General features: G+C 34.3%; 2 protein-coding genes across 3 annotated transcripts; one reads left to right on the plus strand and one right to left on the minus strand.

The window, feature by feature from the left end:
• Positions 1-2,810: 2,810 nt before the first annotated feature.
• Positions 2,811-8,111, minus strand: MLO10 (Seven transmembrane MLO family protein). The gene is made up of 15 exons (XM_008243880.3): positions 7,451-8,111; positions 6,704-6,761; positions 6,313-6,518; positions 5,510-5,626; positions 5,278-5,338; positions 5,077-5,165; positions 4,663-4,737; positions 4,495-4,583; positions 4,323-4,372; positions 4,180-4,220; positions 3,927-4,100; positions 3,783-3,818; positions 3,625-3,692; positions 3,481-3,541; positions 2,811-3,361 (listed from the first exon to the last, which is right to left on the minus strand). Exons 1-15 carry the CDS (start codon positions 7,634-7,636, stop codon positions 2,954-2,956), a joined length of 1,719 nt encoding a protein of 572 aa, XP_008242102.2. The 5' UTR covers positions 7,637-8,111; the 3' UTR covers positions 2,811-2,953.
• Positions 8,112-11,320: 3,209 nt separating this feature from the next.
• Positions 11,321-14,368, plus strand: LOC103340461 (uncharacterized). Of its 2 annotated transcripts, XM_089043032.1 has the most exons (6): positions 11,335-11,536; positions 11,637-11,770; positions 12,269-12,365; positions 12,556-12,649; positions 13,596-13,682; positions 13,930-14,368. In XM_089043032.1, exons 3-6 carry the CDS (start codon positions 12,286-12,288, stop codon positions 14,062-14,064), a joined length of 396 nt encoding a protein of 131 aa, XP_088899158.1. In that variant the 5' UTR covers positions 11,335-11,536; positions 11,637-11,770; positions 12,269-12,285; the 3' UTR covers positions 14,065-14,368. The 2 variants fall into 2 exon arrangements, with proteins under 2 accessions (XP_008242101.1, XP_088899158.1); XM_008243879.2 differs by lacking the exon at positions 11,637-11,770 and having other exon boundaries at positions 11,321-11,536.
• Positions 14,369-22,124: the final 7,756 nt, after the last annotated feature.

Genomic DNA, 22,124 nt, shown 5'->3' on the forward strand with positions numbered 1-22,124 from the left:
TTTTGATTTGAGACTAATCATCTTTTTAAGCAATACTTTCACAGTGATGGAAATGTGCCGAAAATGTTTTCGGATGTTTTGTCTTTGTTAACTCCATATGGCCATAATTTGCCCTTGTTAGAGAAGCACCATGGTTTTAAATCATTGGAAGAATTATCCCAAACAAAAATTGATGGGAAGTACATTGAAAAAACCTACACAACAAGATTAGTTATTATTGTATTCTTTAAAGTTTTAGGTGTGTGTGTTTATATGTCATCTCATCTACATGTGACACACCTAATGATAAATCCCACATCTTGAGTAGGCTGTCAAGTTTAACCACTTCTTCCATCAAAATTTCCAACTAATGAAAATTAAGGCTGGACATGGTGGGGTTTGGATTGATTTTTGGCCGGAACCGATCACCGGACGGACTAACCCGAATGAAAATAATGTGGACTTTGGGTAAACAAAGTCAGAAAAACCATGATCATATTAGTAGCTCTATTCAATTAGGTGCATGCATTTCTGCTTTAGATATAGGACTTCATCTGATTAACACTAATTTCACCTCATGGCTAGCTTTGTCATGTACAAGGGCAGCAAGAAAACTTATGGGATGAATTAGCCACTTGCTTATGCTAAACTCAATTATGAGGTTGAATTTAGTCCCTTTATTTGGTTAAATACAGCCATTAAGTAATTGACACCTTATTTTCAATTTTTTGAGTGAAATGATGGTATATATGAAGATGATGGTTCACTTCATGTGAAGGTTCTAGGAGCTACAAAACAAGGCTGGATACAATGTTTTTAAAGAAAAACGTAATCCCACTGTGGATTAATGAAGTGAAGCCATATTTCTACAAAACATACGCAATTGTCGTGAAATTCTACAATGAGGGCATTATATATGGACTTCCTATGTGGACTTTCATATTAGCCACTTAAGTGAAGTTTTATTTAGAGAAATTATATGGTTAATATGAAGGAAAACGTCTATAATTCATATATTACACATTCACCGTAAAACGACTCCGCAACTGTCTGGCCAAGTTGGGCCACCCCTCTCTCCTTTTTGGGCACTGAAAATGACTTTAAAAATAATGACTTTTTGTAGTTCAGGTTTGGGTCTTATCTTCTTCTGTGATTATCAAACTTTGATCAACACTGCACATGTTGAGCACCCATTTGTAATAGTATAATGGCCCGAGAGAGAAGAAAGGCACTTTATGAGCAGAAAAACTTACTTTTTTTTTGTTGAGAGAATAGTGATAGGATTTATTAATAGGAAATATAATTAGTACAAAAAGCGGGAAATGTTGTCGGGAATTAGACAAGTTTCTTATAAAGTACCCGTATTCTTTAAGATCATACTTGTAAAAATTATCTGTTACAATCCTCAAATGGGTTTGCTATCCCAACCCATTTGTATTGTTTATATGGGTTTATTATTAATTCACCAAATGAGTAATTAATCAGCCATAAATTTGACAGTTGATATACTTTAGAACAAGAAGCCCGTGACAACAAACTCTTTGAAGCTACATGTCGGTTTTGGCTAATTTATGGAACGACATGGTTCATACCAAGTCAACACGTTCATGCCATTTGATGTTAACAAAAAAACTAAAATACAAGCACAAAACATTAGACAATTTGATGTGTTGGGCAAAAAGAGGAAGGTGGGCAAAGGCAGAGCCAAACTCAAATACTGCCCTGCCTACAAGAAAATGCAGGTACAAGCAATGTTGTCTAACTATTTGCTTGCAAAGCAATAAAAATTATGTATTAAAAAAAAAATTGTGAAAGAAAAGGTTTGAGATTGGATCGAGAAACTTCATGAAATTTTAACATGTGGTCTCCACCTATTCGTTATCCGAAAATAATTCAAGAATGTGACCAAAACCCAAATTAGTCTTTCTGAGAATCTCAACACTTTATTTAAAATGATTGAGAGCATCTTAGGAGCACAACAGACATGAGGACAGCTAAGCTTCATAAAAGGTTCATTAGACTCAAAGAAAATCTTTGGTTGGATCCGCCCCTAGTTTGTACGCTTTGGAGCCGCAAATATCTTATCATGGTAGGTTGGGTAGGTAAAAATGTACCAATACGGACTGACAAGACGAGAGACACTAGTGTCTTCACGTCGAGAAAATCTTGAGTGTAACCGATTGTACACAAAATTTGCAAGTGCCTTGTCCTGATAGTGATAACTGTATCAATGTGAACCCAGTTCCAATTGTTCATCCACTTGAAAAATTTCAGCCATTCTAGTTGACAAGTCAAACTAAACCATGGGAGAGGCTTTCTTATCCAACTTTGGACCCAACAATTTGGGAGCTATATGTTAAGGGGGTGTGTTGAGGGGTTCAATTCAGCCATATAATATTAAGGGGTTCATTGATTGAGCTGCTATTAAGGTCACCCTCATTATACCCCTCATTACAGCCTCACTGTTGGAGATGCCCTTAAGGGGATTCGGATCAGGCAAATTGTTCATTTCCTTATAATTGAGTGGCTCCATTTGACACTCAGATGTTTTTAAACACCTAACCAAATTATGAAATTCTAGGGACACCCAACCCTATTTTCAAAGATTCCAGACTACCATTCTTAAGAATTATGAAAGAGTACAAAGTGGGAGAGAAGTTTTTAATTAGAGATGTTCATAGACCACTTTTGAGTGTAAATATAAACACTCCTTATACTTTTTCATTCATGTATGCTACAAAATCCATCATGAAATACATAGACAACAAGTATATCAGCTAAGATGAGATTCAGAATGATTGAGCAAAAAATCAGGCCAGTCCAAACAGGAATTTTGTTGACTAATAGCTACTAATGTATTAACAAGAAAGTTAATGTACAAGATATGCAAGTGCTTGCAGCTGCATTTCAAATAATTTTACTAACATTTCTCCCTCGTAACAAAAATTTAACACAACGAGATGTCATCTGTTCATCATGTTTCTTTATCCGGGGCAGGCTTGGCGAATGAGAAATCGTCTGGATTATTGGTTTGTTCGTTGTCGTGGGGTTCAATTTTTTCAGTTTCCTGCTCCATTTGATCCACTCTTACAATCAAGTTTGTAGTTGATGTGGGTGACAAAGGATCAGTTTCAAGATCAGATGTCTCATGATCATCAAAGACAGATGAGCGGGTTGAGTGACCAGTTGTTTTGAAACGATGCAGCGTGCGTCCTCCGGAGGAGTGCACCGTCGAAAGAGTTGAGCTCCCGCCACCCAGGGTTTGAGTAGGAGACTTGCCGCCATGGGTCCCACCGTGCTTCTTCTTCACAGCCATGTGCCACTTCTTAAGGGCCTTGGATGTTTGTTCATCAAAGATGGATTTCTTCATGTGTGAACCCATCTGCAACGTTCACCACAACAATTTTTCATCCAGTTTAATTATATACAATTAATAGGATAATGGCATAAGGCACTCCAAGATTTATGTATGAAGAAACTCGGAATTTCAAATAATAATACCTGAGTTACAAGGGCATACAGTGGAAGTGTAATGTAGCTGCACAAACATAGAACCCCAACCCTGCAAGATACTCACCAAATTACGTATGTAAGACTCCCATTAGATCCACGCAAGAACATTAAATCAAGAGAGATAATGCTTACCCTGAAATTACTTTTGCGATTGCAAGCTTGAAATTGGCATGGAAGCAAGATTTCAACCCAAATGAATACTGCAGAAAGGTTGTCAGTCAAGATTTGAGTATTAGACATGAGACGCAATTTGGAGTGATAGAAATAGAAAAGTGGGAACAGTTCTTTACCCATATCCAGAAGAAATATATAATTTGGAATGCATTCTGCATGTACCAGAAAACTAATTAGATGGTCAATAATAGAGAGTATGAGAAATCAGAACAAACTACTCAAAGATACTAGAGTGTGCAAAAGAGAAGGCAATCCAATACCTGAAACAGCGCAAAATGGATAAGATGAAGAACCAACTGAGGCCGAGCAAACCAAAAATATTTATCAGAGCCTTGTACTAGAGGAATCCCTTGAACCACTGCATGCTTTTCTGTAATTTCTAGGGCCATCTTAGTCAGGATGGCTTGAAGTTTTGTTCCAACTAGTAAGATTATCTACATTTACATATATGGTCAGAAACTTCAGTTTTCCAACTAAACTGGATTATCTTTTCACAAAAATACGATGTCTTACAATGAGAGGGATCAAGGATGCCCAAAACAATGCCTGCCATCCTGAAAGAACATTATTATACAGTAAAGTCAATCAATTAAATTGAACTATAAAGTCAGAATAAATATAATTTAAAAGGATTTTTCAAGGAAGAAGTAGCTTACCTTTAACATTAAGGAGCAAAAAGATCACAAATGATGCCCACAATACAGGACTGCCAACAACATGAAGAAACAATTCAGGATATTTGTACTCCAAACTAAACAAGGCAGGATTGGCTAGTGAAATCTACAGCTGGTGATGTACTAAGAAACACATGATAAATATTGATATTACCTAACTCCAACAACGACCTTGAAGTCGTCCTCTAATGATCTCTTGATATATTTTTGGAAGTTAAACTTACTTCCTGGACCTAAATGGACCTGAACATATGGCATTTCCATAAGTGGGATGACACATGCAATATGGAATTCTCAAATTTTTAAAATTAATGAAACTCACAGTGATGAATCCATTGCGCACTGTTAAGTAGTCAGACCTACTAACAGACCTAAAAAATTGTCGAAAGAAGCATCCCTGCAAAATATAAGTTTAAGAAGTTCAGTTTTAACATATAATACATGAGCAAGAATACAGAAACTCAGAGACTACCAAACTGTATTTGACTAATAACAGCCTACTAGGTTTGACTATGTGATTGCAAGTTGCAAAATCCATATGCCCTATATTTTTCTCATAGCATCCTTGTATCAGTTGTGCTCATCTTATGGACATAACTAAAACTACCACAATTATGACTTCGAAGTCATTCTTAATATAATGTCCCTTGTACCTCTACCCTACTGACATATTCTGTCACTATCAGTCAAAAGGAAAGAACAGGAAAAATCAGAAATTTAGTTGAAGATGTCTTACAACATAAAAGAAGAATGGAATCCTAGTCCAGAAACTGGTATGTGCTCTAACAAATGATGTCTCATGGGTAAGTCTGAATCTCGAAGGATCTGCCCAGAAAACATAATCAAGTTTAGCTTCCAACAAAGATCTTTAGCTATCAATACATTGGAATATTTATACTCAAGAGTGAGGGAATGTGTGCATCAAGGGATCATATACCATTTGAGAACTCATAGTCATGGGATGAAGTCTCTGCCTCCCACTGCTTCCAGCCTCGAATCTGTGGAGAGAAACATGCAGAAAACAAGGAATATATCATTAAATGCGAAAGTTTTAAAAACTGTTTACATGGTAAGGTAGATTGATCAACAAGGCAAGTCCTGTTCAAGTTCATTAGTTGCAAAAGGGAACAAAGAGAATTTATAAGTCAATTTCTTGCCAATTTCTGTACCTTTAGCCTTCCAAGCAGCATTGTGATAGCACTGTATAACACATGAAAGACTGCCAAGAAGAATATGAGGATGTGCAATTGGTGCAATCCATTAATTGATATAAGTGGCTCATGCCCCTGTTAACAAGAATCAGATTAGCTATCATCCACATGACTGCTTGTAAGTTCATATGGTGATGAAAAAACTATATAGACGATCTTTAAATTTAGAAAATTGTTCACCTAAATAGAAAACAATATAACAGAAAGGTGGAGGGTGAAATTCTTGGAAAATCTTAAAGTTGCAGATCCATGAGAAACATGTGGGCTAACTCACTAGGACTCAGCTACATACTAATGAATTCATTTTACTAAGTGTTAAAAAGTATTATACATTGAATTGGTTAAGGGATGAACAAGTTTAGACAGATCAAATTTCAGTTTGATTATTTGTCCAAAATCCATCCCCACCAGTCCAATCATATTGAAAATTTTCAAACTCATCTATGGTGATGTTACTCTTACAATTTTAGTTTGGTTAGATGTCAGCAGAATTATTCCACTTTCTTCTTCTTCTTCTTCTTCTTTTTTACTTCTTTTGCAACTTAAGCTATGCAGCCTCTTACAGCACCCAATACTCCTTATAGTATATGCAGGGCCCCGGTGCCAAACGTAATGGATAACTTAGTTTTTAGGCCTCATGGACATTGAACCAACCCGTAGGGTTCAGACCAAATCAATTGTTCAATCCATGCATGTCTACTACTCACAAATTCAATATGAAAAAAGATATAAAATATATACGAGGAAGAGGATATACTTACAGTCTTGCATTTATAATCAGCGGCAGCAGCTAAAGATCTTCGGTCATACCATAAGAGTCTCCGGTGACTAGTTGTTGAGTCATCCTCCTCATCTTTTACGGTACATGGCAGCATAGTATCTGCAACCTTGAGTGGAATACAGATTCTGGCAATGTAACTCTGCCCAAAAGTCAGGAGTAGTGAAATAAAGCCCAGAATCATCAACTCTGCAACAATTTTATCAAAGTCAAATGCGTATCCATAACTGGATGTTTCATGCAATGATTCAAATAAATAAATAAAAATAGTATTTATAAAGTATAAAACATGATGAAAATGGTTTAATTTTTTAATCAAGTTCATCATTCTGCAAGATAGACATGATTGCGGGTAAATGTGAACTGCATCTCACCTGCTTTAACCTTCTCCAGAGCTTCAAACAGAGCACTCTTGTGCCTATCCGTGAGGAACTGAATTGAAAGTTTTTTTAGGTCAGAATAAAGTTAATCAAAAGAGACGACATTGTCAAATTAATAAATTTTTCTTCCACCAAACAGAACAACACATCAACTTCTAGTTTCAAGAAATTAATTGTATGAGAACTAAACCCAAAATGAAAAGAACATGAAAATAAACAGTATCATAAATGTTAGATTATCAATCTCATAATAAGAGCAGCCATGATAATGAACAAGATACTGGGAAGGAGATAAATGGGTAAATTTCATTAAATTTAAGAAAAATTAATATGGACCCTCAATCCTTTCGTTTAAATAAATCCAAGAACTTTAAACTTTCTTTTCCTCTAAAAACTTAAGAAGTCATTAATAATGAAAAATCTTCAACCAAAAAGAAAAATAGGGCGTTAATATAAACCAAGGAGTCCAAAAGAAAAAGACAGCCCATAAACATAAAATTCAGTCAATGGTGGCAAATTTTCCTGCTCAAAGAAAGCCGGGAAAAACCAAAAACAAAACCACTGGGATAGCTGACAGTCAAACTATGGTCAAAAAGCTTAGGAAACTTGAGCTGCGATCTAAGATTTGCAGCAAATTAATAAGGCAGCCACATGAGAAGAAGAAAGTCACCAATGGACATTAAGAAACGGACCAAAGCTGAAAAAGGTAAATTGTTCAATTGCAGTTGCAGAGAAGTTTACCGTTCCAACTTTGTGAAGGACCTTCTCCAAAACCAATGAGATAATGATGATAACGGCGCAGACACCAGAAACAGCCCATGTGGGTGTACGATCAAGCTCCCTCGACTGTGAGCTACTCTCTGATGCTGCCATAGCCACACCCACCAACCCGAGCCACAGGCCCAGACCCAGAGAGAAAGGCACCATCTTTTTGAATCTTGAGCTTCGGAGAGAGAACAGGGGAGGCTGTTCTGAAACCAACGGCTGCGTTGGGCTGCAATTGATTGATTTGGTCACCTTTATATTGGGAAAAAAAAACAAATGTGTTTTTTTTCTTAGTTTCCTTTTCTGGGTTTAAGAGAGAGAGAGAGAGATTTTGATAAAAATGGGATGGTTATTTGGTGAAAATTTAAGGAGCAGTTCGATTCACACACGGTTTCTTTAATTATGTTCTTGACCAGAAAAAACCCATTTCCCAAATTTAATTCCTTTATAAAAAAAAAATTATTTCCAAATGCTAAAGCAACAGTTTTGATTTGGTGAAGGCTGGAAGCAATAATAGGAATCAATGGCTTTTGTCTTTTATAACGACTAAACAAAAACATATGCAAATAAATAAATAAATAAAGAAGGGAGAAAAAAAGGTTGCTCAGTGTTTTACTGTATTAAGACAGGCTCGCTTGCGTTGTGCCATCATTTATGGGGAAAACTTTATTGCCTGGTGTACTGCCACTGTCATCCAGCGGAGCTGCTGAGGTCAAATACTTATGGCTCTTTTCGCTTTCGTTTGGGTCACTTGCTCTGCTGACCAATTTGGTCTTTGCATCCACACCAGTGGCTCCACATCAAAACAAAAATAAAAAATAAAAAAATAGAACAGAAAAAGGACATGCAGAAGGGTTGATGATATGTCCATTGTAGGAGAAAAAGTTGTGGAAGCCCCTCTATTTTTTATGTTTTTATTTTAAAGAACCTACCAATACTGACCGAAAACAAAATAAAAAACCAACCAGTAAACTGATGGCCTCAGTTTTCTGCTTTATTCCTTTTCAAGGAAGAGAAGAGGTACTGCATGCAAGTCGGGAACTTTTAGCATTTATCTTTACGTTCCCTGAATAAACTAACAAAGTAGAAATACATGCATCTAAAGTTTCTTTTGAGTCCAATTTGATGTTACAAATAACATGTAAAGATGGGTACTCTTTAGTACTATTTTAGATTACGACTTTAAAAAAAACCTACACGAAATCGTGGTCCTAGATTGAAGTAGTAATTCTTAGGTATAATCCTGTGCATATTTCTTCCATCACGTGAAGTTTTCCGTATTAAGATGACTAGTAAACACAAATAACTCAATGATGAATAAAATTTATTTCAATTCTTAAAAAACTTTGGAAAATTTATGTTTTACTCGATCATTTTGGGAACGTGAGGGGGTGAGGACACTTAGGAGAAGTGACCCGCTCCACGCCGGTGCATGCTCTGTTTGCTATTCTATTGGCTCAGCTGGTACTTCTCCATTTAGTCTAAAATGCCCAAAAATTTCCAGTGTGTGAATTTGTAAAGGTAAAAAGGGAAACGAGAAAAGCCCGTGCATCATCGCACATGGAGGTTTGTATGAAATTGACCAAATGCAGAAAGCACATAGCTTTCAATTAGCTTTTGTCGTTTCTATCTCTACATATTTTTATACTTACTCCAAGAAACTCATGTGCGTTATTAATGGTTTCATTTTATATTCTCGGATCCTCCATTTTATTTTTCTTATTCAGAAGTGAAGAAACGTGCATGAAAGCTAGGGAATAATATAATAATAATCATGGGCTCGAAATGGTAAGTATGATATTTTCATTTTCCCTTTTTATTTTTCCCTTTATGTGTTGTAATGAGTGATATATGGTAGATTCGTATACTAACTAGTTTTTAATCTAATTGAAATGTTCAAAAATGCTTTAGTAGTTGATTAGAAGAACCATGACACGAAATTGACAGGAAACCAATTCAATACTTGACCAAGTTAGACCTAACACACAATCGATTATGCTCAACTTTTAAATGCTTCGTTTTTAATTAGGGTTTAGTCAACCATGTATAAAGTGCTCCAAATTTGCAAATTGACAATGACACAAAATAATCCCGCGTGGCCTCAACGCTAATTCAAGAGTCACACAAGTAATTAAGGTCCAATTATTGACTTAATCAAAAAGATATATGTCATAATTACATAATATTCTTATTTTTATCTCTCTTCGTACGTGATAGGCGATGATAAGTTGATAACACGACAAAATGAATGGTTCGTAGCAAGATAAGAAACATCCTTTTACCTAGCATATGGATGCTAGAAAAACATTAAACTGAATATTAATTTGGTTGAGGTTTCTTTTCAATCAAACCTTAAATTAATGCTAACGTGTGGGTCGGTTCATGACCATGGCTGACCCCAACTCCAGAGTCTCTTTCAGTCATATCAATTAGGTATGCTCGGGCCATCACCCTCCCCGAGCAATATTCTCTATTAAATCATTTTAAGTTTTTTTTTTTTTTTTTTCTATTTATTTATTTATAAATGAATGTGAAATCATGCCAATCAGCCACCCGACACAACTTGACGCTATCCATTCACATTATTTTATACCATGGACCCACCCAGGTGCATACGAATCTTTATTTATTTTAAAAACAAAAACAACAAAGATAGGACAAATCTCAAATGTGGATGGAGGAGGGTGGGCGTGTTGGTCAACGATTTATATATTTTATATTATGTACATCAAATTAAGCAAAACCCTAGAATCAATCAAGGGTTCAGAGGTTTTGTTATGTGATCATATTGCTCAGAAATTGCTTGGTTGGCCCCATGTACTCCCCCATGACATGATCGATAAAAATAATTTTTTTAGAGGGCACTGAAAAGGTCACGACTGGGGAGGGTCGAAACTGAAAAGAACCAATGCCAATAAGGTCATGAATCGGGTTGAATCGTTTTTTTAAGATATTAGTTATATATTCATTCTTAGTACTAAAACTATAAATAAATCATACATCATTTAATTTTTATAAACATATCTTAAAAAAATTCAAAAAATGACAGCTGGTCTTATTGAATTTAATTTTAATTATTAAATTACTTTGATACCCCATTGAATACTTTAGGCTTTTTTTATGAGGTTTTTGGGTTGAATTTGTTTTAAGAAATCAATAATAATTGTGTAATTTAAAAGAAGTTAAAAGCCTTTTTGTTATGTTGTAAATTGGATTTGGGTGTGTTTCTAAAGTTCATTTCATATATGATTTTTTTTATAATTTGAGCTCCTATACTGGGTATTATAGTGAATCTCCATTTTATTTTTTCGTCATGATTTGGGTTCGCCCATTTATTTTGGATCATGAATTGGGTTGGACCATTTCTGTTGGGTCATAATTTGGATTAAGTGTGCAAAGCTTCCATGAGGAATGATCTTATCCTAGCTAGGTTTTCAAATTTTTATCTCTTTTTTTCAATGCATAGAGTTGGGTAATATTCTAATTTGCGAGGCTAGTTTATTTTTTTGTTGATACAATTGATAGTACTTTAAATTAAGGGTATTTAATCTATAAATAAGAGGTCGAACTCACTCTCGTATCCAACTAGTCAAACCCATGTCCGCTTGAAATAATTTTTAGTTGATTACTTGATGTGAACTTAAGAATTTTATTACTTGGTCCTTGATTTTTTTGGGGTGGTCACAAAGAGGCTCGAGGCCCAATGAATCTAACAACAAAAGGATTTGGGCCAAAACGTGAACTTGGCCCATTTGGCCACTCCAGCCCAAGTTAAGTTAAGGCCTGAAAGATCTGAACCTCATCATTTTGATATCTAAATGTTTTTAAATAAAAAAGTTTTAAAATGTTGTTAATATTGTCTGGTCTTGAAGGTTGGAAACAAGGCGATAGTTCGATAATATCGAAACACGAAATTTGTATTCGCTGGAATAGCAAGTCGTTAGTCTCTCTCTCTCTGCGTTTCTCTGTTTCTAAGCTTGTGTATTGTGAAGTTGAAGACGATGAGTGCTCTACCGAGCTCGTTCGTTTCAGTTCAAAATCCCAAAACCCACTTCTTAGCTGGTAATCATTTCATCCTCTTCGTTTTTTTTTCCCCCTTCTCTCTTGTGTTTATACATTAAAAGATTGTAATTTAGTTGCTGTGATGTGTTGGTTTATGTAGTTAATCGGATCACTCCTGAAATTGTAGATTTCTCAGCCTTTGTTGATCTAGCAAATTAGTCTACGAGCTCTTTTATGGGTTTGTTTGTTTAATGCAAGCTAAGGCTCCATTTGTGAAGGATTAGAAACTGAAATGTAAGAGATACCCATTTTCTAGTTCTCTGATTTTTGTGGGTCTATGTGAATTTGATGGTTGCCTTTTTCATTGGAAGAGTCCTATGATTCAATCCCACCTTCTGTTACTTTTCTATCAATAAACCAATTGTCTGTACATGCTACCTTACTTCAGTTAAACAGTTGAACATTAATTTAAAGGGTATTATTAGATTAATTTATTGGGCATATAACGCTTGCAAGTTGTTAAGTGTGAATTAGAGGTGCTTTGGTTGGAACTTTTGGATGCACTAGCTGGTATTTCTGAGCTTCTTGGTCCATCCTTTTTTTATTCTCGGGCATGTTAGTTGGGTATTTAATTCATTCTCTTTCATCTTGGATTGAACTCAATACGTTTCATGAGACTCTGTCTACCATGTGTAAACATTGCATGTTGAAGTTTTTACATTTGACATTTCACATTTCACATTTTTAATTTTTCAATTTTTTTGTTAATTATTGCCTAATGTTTGATGCTAGGTTCTTCTTCAAAGCCAATGTACCAGTGTCTTTTGAACGTTAGCCCCAGTAATCAAAATTCCACTTCATATAGAAGACCTCTTGTTGTCCGAGCAGGGTATGCCTATTTTTATGTTTTCAATATAAGTTTCTAGCAGTTGCTTAGGAGATAGTATAACAGCTAACCATGAGTGTCTGAATGTTTCAATGTTTCAAGTTTAGTTTTTTTCTTTTAAATATCTCTTAGTAGACTAGTTCTTCCTATTAATATTGTTTCCCTTCAATTCTGTTTCTTTTTGCTAGTACAGTGGGGACAGACCAAGTTCTGCGAGTATCTTTGTTGGTGGGTTTGTATTGGGGGGGATTGTTGTTGGAGCATTAGGTTGTGTATATGCGCCTCAGGTATGGTTGAAGTACTCACCTTTTGTATCTATCATAGTTTGACCTGTTACCATTGCATTAGGTCTCTGTGTGACCACGATGGTTACAATCTCTTTGTGTCTATGTATTTGCATTCCCTCACCTACATGTGCCTGTATGTGTGAATTAATGATTCATGATTGAATATCTCTTCATCGTCTATTGCATGGCTTTAGAATGTTACTGCAGTACTGCAGTCTGATTCTTGTGCCTATAGGACATAGATTCTGCCCCCCTCCTCCCTTCCGAAGTTTACCGGAGGACTGGGAAAGTCATGTAGTTATCTGTTAAATGTTATATGGTGGTGTGTTAATTGATTATTGGAGATGCGCCATGGACACGGGCGGACATATTAAGGGACAAGAGGGGTTGCTTGACCCCACCAGCGGTGGATCCAGGATTCTTGGGTCATAGGGTCACAGTGTAAAAAATGTTGAATTTTTTTTAGACTAACTGTTGAGGTATTTTTAGGACAAATGAGTCATTTTCTATCCAATTATTTTTAAAATAAATTAGAATTTTTTATTTATTATTTCACATTAAATGAAAGGAGGAAACAGGGGACTACATTAATTTAAAAATAAAAGAAAACAACATCATGGCGCACTTCCAAGAAGTTGTGTCGTGGTCTCTTATTGTGGAATCAGGAAGCGCGCCATGATGTTGTTTTTTAAAATTAATGTAGTCCCCCGTTTCCTCCTTTTTTTTTTTAATGTGAAATAATTTTTTTTTCCAATTTTTTTTTAAAAACAATTGGATAGAAAAATGACTCATTTGTCCTAAAAATACCTCAACAATTAGTCTAAAAAAATTCCAACACTTTTTACCCTATGACCCGAGAATCCTGGATCCGCCACTGGCCATGGATGTGGTTTTTATGGGCTATACAACCTGAAACATGCATTTGACTGGCATATCATCTTTCCAGATAAGCAAGGCACTAGCTGGAGCCGACAGAAAAGATTTGATGAGGAAGCTACCAAAGTTTATTTATGATGAAGAGAAAGCTCTTGAGGTGAGAATTTAATTGTTCTAGCAACGAGAAAGAAGGGAGGGGGGTAAAAATAAAATGAAAACTTTATGGTTAAGTGAAGAGGGGAATTTGACCTGTGATTTCTTAGGCCATTGGTGCGATGTGCAACAAGGTGTGGCCTTGAATTGTAATACATAAATATCTGCAGGGTGTTGATTGGTCAATCTCCTGAAGTATTTGATTTGAATCATGTTATCTGGGATGTTAATTATCATATTCGATCTGACAGAAAACCCGTAAAATACTGGCTGAGAAGATTGCACAGCTAAACTCTGCTATAGATGATGTTTCGGCTCAGCTGCATGCAGATGATACCCCAAATGGAGCTGCAGTGGCTTCAGATGAAGTTGAAGCTTCCATATAATAGAATGCTTGCAGAGTTTTTGTTTAACTTGGTACATGTGTTTAGCAGTGGGAAAATAATGTTTCAAATCTTCTTCCCGTGTGTTTTCTTGTTCATAAATACGTAGAAAACAGCAGCAATTGAAAACCATCATAGTTGCTGCAACACTATCAATTACTTCTCACTTGGTTTTTGTGGATAGCAAGCTTCTCGTTATTGTACTGCACTGGGCTATGGTTTTCAACTGGTTCAGCATGGATCTTATGAAAACTACGGCGTTTTAAGTTGTAATAAAGGATCTTCCTTCAACGACATGTCGTTTAAACTCTGACTTGGCCCTATTGCATCTGGGTTGCCAATGGGCCCAAAAGAACAAATGCCCACCAGGTACAAAAAGAAAACAATTTGTAGCAAGTATAAATTATAATGACTCCACATGATATAGAACACGCATCTTTGGTCTTCCATTAGAGTTGTCAAATATCAAGAATATACAAAAGCACATCTCCTCAATCTGATTCCCTTGTACACTCATTTTAGATGGGGTTAATTCTTTTGTGTGGGTTGATTTGATCAGTTGAGCAGGGCACTTGTATTTATATGCATCTACCTAAGAGTCTTGTCCATCAAGAAACTCTTGAGAAGTTTTTATTGTATTAGGTTCATAACTTCTAATCCACAATTAAGATAGGAATCCTTCTAGCTCTTATATTAGCCTTAAAACACTAACTTTAATCAAGCTGCAGGCTTAGTTGTATTTGAGCTCCTAATTGATATCAAGTTTTATAATTCTTCGATGATTATAAGACCACACTTTAATGAGATAGACATTTATATGTTCAACAGCAAGCCCATACACAGATCCTCATAATCCACTTGAAGATGAAAACCCAACTAAGATTCTAAAGTTAAAATTGCTTCTTCTTATATTTTATTATTTTATTATTTTCATTAGATATCAACTTTATAGTTTGCTTGGAAATGCCTATTTTCATAGAAAGAGAAATAATTAGGTATATTTGGAGCTTGTAGCTCAAATGATTAAGAGTATTTATCGTTGTACTTAAAATTTTATCTCTGTTGAAGAGAGAGAGAGAGAGAGAGAGAGAGAGAGAGAGAGAGCTTGATACCAAACTTAGGACTTAGCATGCAGTAGTATTCCATGGACCAATGACTATAATTAAGCGAGGAAAGAAGAAGTAATTAATTCAAATATATGATTATGAATGAGATGAGACAAATAAAAGGCTGCGAGCCTGCGACGCATCGTCATATGAAGCAAGCTTGACCGTATTCAAATTGATCATACTCTAATTTTCAAATTTAATAATAATCGTGTTTTGGACTGTTACGTATATGCTTTGGTATGGTATGCATGTAAATAATATGCCATGAGTAGTGATTAGCCCATGACGCAACACAAGGAGGAAACAAAGATGATCACAACATATACCAAAAACAAAACAAAAGATCACAACTCACTTCCCCACATAACGTAATCAAATCCTCCACGTTTATTTATTAAACAAATTAGAATGGACAGTTATACTCTCATATGATGTTATTAATCTATTGCGTTATAACATGTGTATTTATGTATTAATATTGTACATTAAGTTCATGAAATATTGCGCTAGAGTGAGGATAGAAAATATACAAATTTATAAATAAACTCAATCCTAGACATGTATTTATAAAAAAAATCCAAGCACTATTTAAACATAAAAACACACCCAAAATAAACCCCAAAGTCAACTTTTTGGGTGTGTTTATAAATGGGTTTTGAGTGTGTGTAATGATGGGTTTTGGGTGTGTTTATATGTTTAAATAGTGCTTGGGTTTTTTTATAATTTCAACCTCCCATAAGCCGAATACAAAGAAGATTTTTATATATATTTAAAATGATGCATATAAAAAAATAAAATAAATAAATAAAAAAATAAATAAAAGAAAGAAAGAGAAAAGAGGTAGAAAAGCAAATGACGAAGAGGGGAAGGACTCAGGTCAAAAGACGAAAAAGCAGAAAAATTTGATTAGTTTATTAGATTAAAAAACAAAAAGAACAGACAACATGTGGGAAGGAGGGGTAAGCTAATATTTGTGGGAGTAGGTACAGCGTTGCAAATCTTGCACCTCCAGCCTAATATAGTAATTGCAGAGAGTGTCCATTAATCATGTCCAAAAACATCTACTTGACAATATGGCGTCGCTTTGTCATCATGCAATTTAAATGTATGTACCTTAGACTTAGAGGAACAATAATCTAGTATATTGTAGAAGATGAGTCAATGCGTGATAACATATATCAGCAACTTGACCCACAAAATTGATAAATTGAGGGTTTATAAAAACGAGGTTCACTCTTATACCAAATATAGGGACCCAAATGATATATAAATAATAAAAAAATCATATATGAAATAGACATGGACTTTAGAAACACACTCAAAACCCATTTACAATATAACAAAGAGACTTCGATATCCTATAAATTATAAAACTGCAATTGATTTCTTAAAACAAGCCCAACCTCAAAACTCCATAAAAAAAATCGAAAACACTCGCTAGGGCATCAAAGTAATTTAATATTTAAAATTAAATTCAATAGACTAATTATCATTTTTTGAGTTTTTTATTTATTTGTTTATATAAATTAAATGATATAAGATTTACCTATTTCACTAGTGATAAGAATACAACTAATATCTCTTTATAAAAAGCTTTTGGAGTGTGGATGGTTCAAAGTTCACACTCTTTTTAGCACGTGGTTCTCCTTGGGACATTTTAGCACGTGGTTCTCCTTTTTGAAAATGGAAGATATGTGTAAAAAACCTTTTTATTTTCTTATTTTTGGTGTTTTGGACAGATTTGTTGCAAATCTATATTCTTAAAACAGAGGGCAACAATAATAATGAGCGATATCTATGTGACTAAAACGGTATCAACACATGGAAATGGGTCCGTTCCCCTCAAATTATTTGATGAAATTATTGAAGGTCCACTCACATCGATGATATTGATACCTACCTACCTTTCTGCACATATATGCATACACATAGCTCCTAACTCTCAACACCACCTAATAAGAAAGAAATGTGCCCTGTCTACCAAGCATTTAATAAATTCTACATCACTTCGTGTGGTTGATTCAAATTTCAGGTGTCTCCTTGATGTGGATCGGGATCCGAACACAAGTCACCAACTACATATATGAGCATTGAAATCTAAAGCTAGTACAAACTCACACATATCGTAGCAAATCCATGCCACAAATAAACTATTTCATTAATCATTAACATAAACTCCCTACAAGTATTACATTAACCTTATTTATAGTCTTTACAAGACTTGGGCACTAAGACTACTTGGTCCAAAAGCAAACTAATTAATTATAAAATCACACTTATATAATAAAAGTTATCTTAAAACTACATAAATAAGAAAATACCGATATATCATAAAATAACTAATTAAATGGTAAATATCTATGCTGTTGCACCACTCCTCCTCTCATCAGTTTGAGTTCACAATTATTTCATAGGTGTGTGTGATAAATTTTCTTTTTGTGATGAATATATGTAAAATTGTGATTCATATGATGAATATATGAAATTATAAAAAAACCCAACACCCAAAACACTTTATAAACACACCCAAAACCCATCATTATACACACTAAAATTGTTTCTATGATTCATATGCATTTGTATAAAAAAATGACTTAACTAGAAAGCCAAGTAATATTTAGAAACCCTTCGAGCGAAACACGGCAAAAAGAAAGAATCTCCTGAAGTAATGATAATAACCTAGAAAATGACTACAACTTTACCCCCACTCATACAGGGTCCAACATCGACAACCAAATGTTCAAAGCTTATTATCCTTTTCTTTAAATTTGGTGGTTTGTCCAGATCCAATCCAACCAAATGTGGGTAAACTGGTAAAGGTCACATGACTTGCCAACCATTCATGGTACAAATGGACCGCCATTTAGGGTCTGTTTTGAATTTTGATCGAGACTTTACCTTTACTATAGCCATGTAGAAATATCATTGCTCACCTTCTTTTTATATACAAGCTGGCCATGCCAATCATCATCTGATCTGTTAGTAGGCCATTGATCTGATTGCAGGCTTGCATTTATAATTAGCTTTAATTGAATGAAATGATATTGATGGGATTAATGATGTCCATTTGTTTTCTCACCTAAAAAAGTAAATGTATCATAATATAAGAAAACTTCGCACCCACCCACACAACAAGTTCGCCAAAAATCCTTATTTAATAATTATTATTGTAAGGTAATATCAAGGTCATGAACATAAAGCAACCCCACGTTTAAAATATGTAAAGCAAATCCATTAGGTTTCGAATGTAGACCACAAAAATAAAAATAAAAATAATTAATAAAAGGATCTTGAGACGAGAACCCCCACTAGTATATTTCATAAGATTGCCAATAATACCTCAAAGGATTTACGGGTTGAAAGCCCTACATCATTTTGTTTGAGTCTTCTCCATATACACTTCATGACAATGAACTCAATGTGACTACTTTCAAGGCTTTACAGTCAAAAAAATATTAGTTCACACTTACAAGTCTTGGTTCAAATAGCTCTATTTGATTTCACATTCTGAGAGCGAAAAATGTCGTTTAAGGGACACACCTAACACTATTATATTTGTCCACGTTCATAAACTGTCATTAAAGAGGGTAAACAAATTATTAGCATTAGTATGCATTATGAAGGAAACCAAGAAAAAAAATGATAAACAAAGCCTTCATGATTTAAACATGCAAGTCGAAATAGTAACCAACAATAATGAAAGTCCAAAAATGCTTTTCATATTGGTCAGGTAATTAAAGTCTTAGGCATCATTTGGTTCTCGGGATAGATTTGAGAGAAAATCACTTCCCATATCATTTCTTAAGGAATGGGAAATGAAAGATTCATTTCTCACGTTTGGTCATATCGGGAAAAGTAACGGGGAGATTTCACTTTGTTTCATTTCCCATGTTTGTTTTGAGTAGGAATGGAAAACAAAGTTTGTATAATTTTTCAATTATACGCATATTAAATTAAATAAAAAAAGAATATATTTAATGATACATTGCAATTCTAAATTGTTCATGGGGATAAAATGTTCATGAAAAATGTGTATTGAATGTTGGCTTATTTTCCCAAACTTTCCCATGAGAAGGGAAAACAAAATCCAAGTTGAGAGGAGGACTTCACTTTTCCCCCTACTTTCCCATGCGTCAGACAATCATTTCCCATGCTTGGACTTACCAAACATGGGAAAAGCAATTGATTTCCTCATCCCCAAACCTCCTTTCCCATAAACCAAATGAGACCTTAAGGTGTTATATCACATGCTTTTCATGATTATTACTTGATCGAATCCCAAAGCATAGTGTAAAAGAAAACGAAAATAATGCCAAACCGGCAAAATATACACACAATCCCAAAATAACATATCATTAAAGCCTTAGGTGTTATATGCAGATTGAAGAGATGTATCATTGGAAAACTCAAGTCAATAAATCAGTAATGTATATGCGAATTTATCACCAGATGAGTCAACAACATAATACTATGCATAAAACATGCTGCCTTGAAAATCCAGTTCTCAAACAAAACAAATGGAAAAACTTATCTGGCAATGCCAATCATTCTTGTGATATCCCTCTGAAAGGTTCTTTTGGGATTTCACCGTTTAGAGATAATGTCTCGATGTAGTTAGGTTGTATGACAGCCCTCCTCTTCAAAATATAACAACTTGTGGCCCTTGTAAGTGTATACTTTCATTGCTCGTATCCTGTGAACACTTGAAACTTTCACATGAAAAATAAAAAATGTGGATGAACAAAATAATAATCATAATAATTATAATAAAACATTTCTCGAAATATGCTGCTCTCCCTTTTCCAGCCAACTAGTTAAGGATTTTATAGCAATGGATTGCCTCCCAAATCAGAATCAGACTAAGGCGTTAAACTACTGCATATATACTACAAAAACTGTACGTTTTTCTGCCAAATTCAAAGCAATGACAATTAGCAAAGTAAAGAACAATTAGGCTCAATAAAACTTGCAATAATATCACATAAACTCTCTGCCCGTTTTGCAAAATTAATAGATTTTGAATTCAAAACAATTAAACTACAAAAGAACTGTTTGCACGTTTTTTTTTTCTTTCAAGAATTTGAAACCAAAGTAAATAATATACTACAAAAATTTGCAAAAATGCAACAATTGAATATTCAAATCAAATTTGTCTTCATAAAAGGAAAATTTAATTGTGGGTTGACCAAAATGCAAGTGACTTATAGTGGCAGCATCTTTGTAAAGCTCAAATCGACACGCACAAATGCAATATGGTCTGGTCCCATAATCATTAGGGTTATGCCTTTTTTATTTTATATTTAAATTTATAATAATTTTATTTTATATGTGTGTAATGCAGAGGAATAATATCAAAATTATAAAAGTCACGATTTCTATGCATTAGTTTGAAACATATAGGATTTATAATTCAAACTTAACAGATACAACTTCAAAGGTTCAATAGACATATAATTTCACATATATAATCAAACTTATGCCATGATAAAGACGCAACCTATACAAATATGATTTATTTGAAACACGTGTAAGATAATACTTTGTTTACTACAGTTTGAACCAAGTGATAATCTCATTAATCAAATATTCAATTTAGACTTCAACCGCACTATAGAATAAATTAAGGATTTTGGCATAAAGTTAAAGAAGCAAGCACACACATTATAACAGTAGTACGGATTCAGACCCCCAAAAAAAACAGTAGTACGGAAAGAAAGTAATATTAATATACAAAGGATTTAGATTGTTATAAAAAAAAAGCCAAACGCAAAACCCTTTATAATATAAATAATATATAAAACAAATTGGAAAGTCTTTTGAGGTAAAGTAAAACAAAATAAACAATTAATATGTAAATAAAAGTAAAATAAATTAAGATTATGAAAGCAAGTCTGGTATGGTGAACCACGTTAAAGATGTTGTCCTAAAACCTTTGTAGCCGTCCTATGTGTAGGTATTGACGGTTTACAAAACTCCAAGATACGACACCGAATACACATGCTAAAGGTTCGCTATGAGCACGTTTATAGTCGGATATAGGTTTCCAAGTCACAGAACCGACCAAAAATAATAATATAAGTAGAGAAAGTATAAAAGGTAGAAGAGGAGAGAATAAGATTGTGGTATGTGATATTTTGATAGTATATCAAATGTGAAGTAGGAGTCGCTTTTTATAGACATCCAAGAACATGTAACCTTCACCACATTAAATCAAAAAATTAAAGCATTCAATATAGAAATAATAATTTGAAAATAAATATTTATAACCCCCACAATAAATAAAATAAATAAATCAATCAAAATGGTAAATTTTTTAAATTTTTTTTAAAATTCCAACAGTATTGGAGGATAATTTACACAACAGATTTATGTAATCCATCTCCATTTTCTTGTTACGTTATAAAAGAGATAGAGAAAACATTATATATAAAACCGTGACATACAAGTTGTTCTTAAATACGTAAGCACATTCGTCAAATTGAATTAAATTAGCGACCCCGACCTTAAGTATCCCTGGCACCGCGTAATGCCATATTGATGGAGATAACTCCAAACCAGTCGCTCATCATGCCTTCACCAAATAACACAAGTGGTTTCGTTATTTTATTTTGTTGATTGAGAGTTGGTTAGAAATTTCTGTGTCCATTGGCGTATTGTGTGGCCAACTGAGATGACACGTAGGATATATATATATATATAATCATGCTGACTGTACGTATATATATATAATCATGCTGACTGTACGTACAGGAGGCAATGCATATGCATGAATCATTATGCAGTAGTAGAGTTTTGGTTGGACTGACAAATTTGAATTTGTCTAGATGACAGCCTGCCTAATAGAATTCTAAATCACCCACAAAAATATCCCATGTGATCTGTCGATTTTTATTAATAGGATATGCTCAACAATTTGAGAGCTGCAATTGGATCCCCATAAAGAAAAAAAGTAAA

Source organism: Prunus mume, linkage group LG8 (assembly GCF_029339155.1).
Source record: "Prunus mume cultivar Tortuosa linkage group LG8, ASM2933915v1, whole genome shotgun sequence".
Lineage (NCBI taxonomy): Eukaryota > Viridiplantae > Streptophyta > Magnoliopsida > Rosales > Rosaceae > Prunus > Prunus mume.

Excerpts from the sequence above, each read along its gene's own strand:
- LOC103340461 (XM_008243879.2), top strand. The coding sequence starts at position 11,476 with ATGAGTGCTCTACCGAGCTCGTTCGTTTCAGTTCAAAATCCCAAAACC. Across the intron at positions 12,650-13,595 it reads GTTGTGTATATGCGCCTCAG|ATAAGCAAGGCACTAGCTGG; the intron begins GTATGGTTGAAG and ends TCATCTTTCCAG. Across the intron at positions 13,683-13,929 it reads ATGAAGAGAAAGCTCTTGAG|AAAACCCGTAAAATACTGGC; the intron begins GTGAGAATTTAA and ends TCGATCTGACAG.
- MLO10 (XM_008243880.3), bottom strand. The coding sequence starts at position 7,636 with ATGGTGCCTTTCTCTCTGGGTCTGGGCCTGTGGCTCGGGTTGGTGGGT. Across the intron at positions 5,627-6,312 it reads CTGATTATAAATGCAAGACT|GGGCATGAGCCACTTATATC; the intron begins GTAAGTATATCC and ends TCTTGTTAACAG. Across the intron at positions 3,819-3,926 it reads TCCATTTTGCGCTGTTTCAG|AATGCATTCCAAATTATATA; the intron begins GTATTGGATTGC and ends TGGTACATGCAG.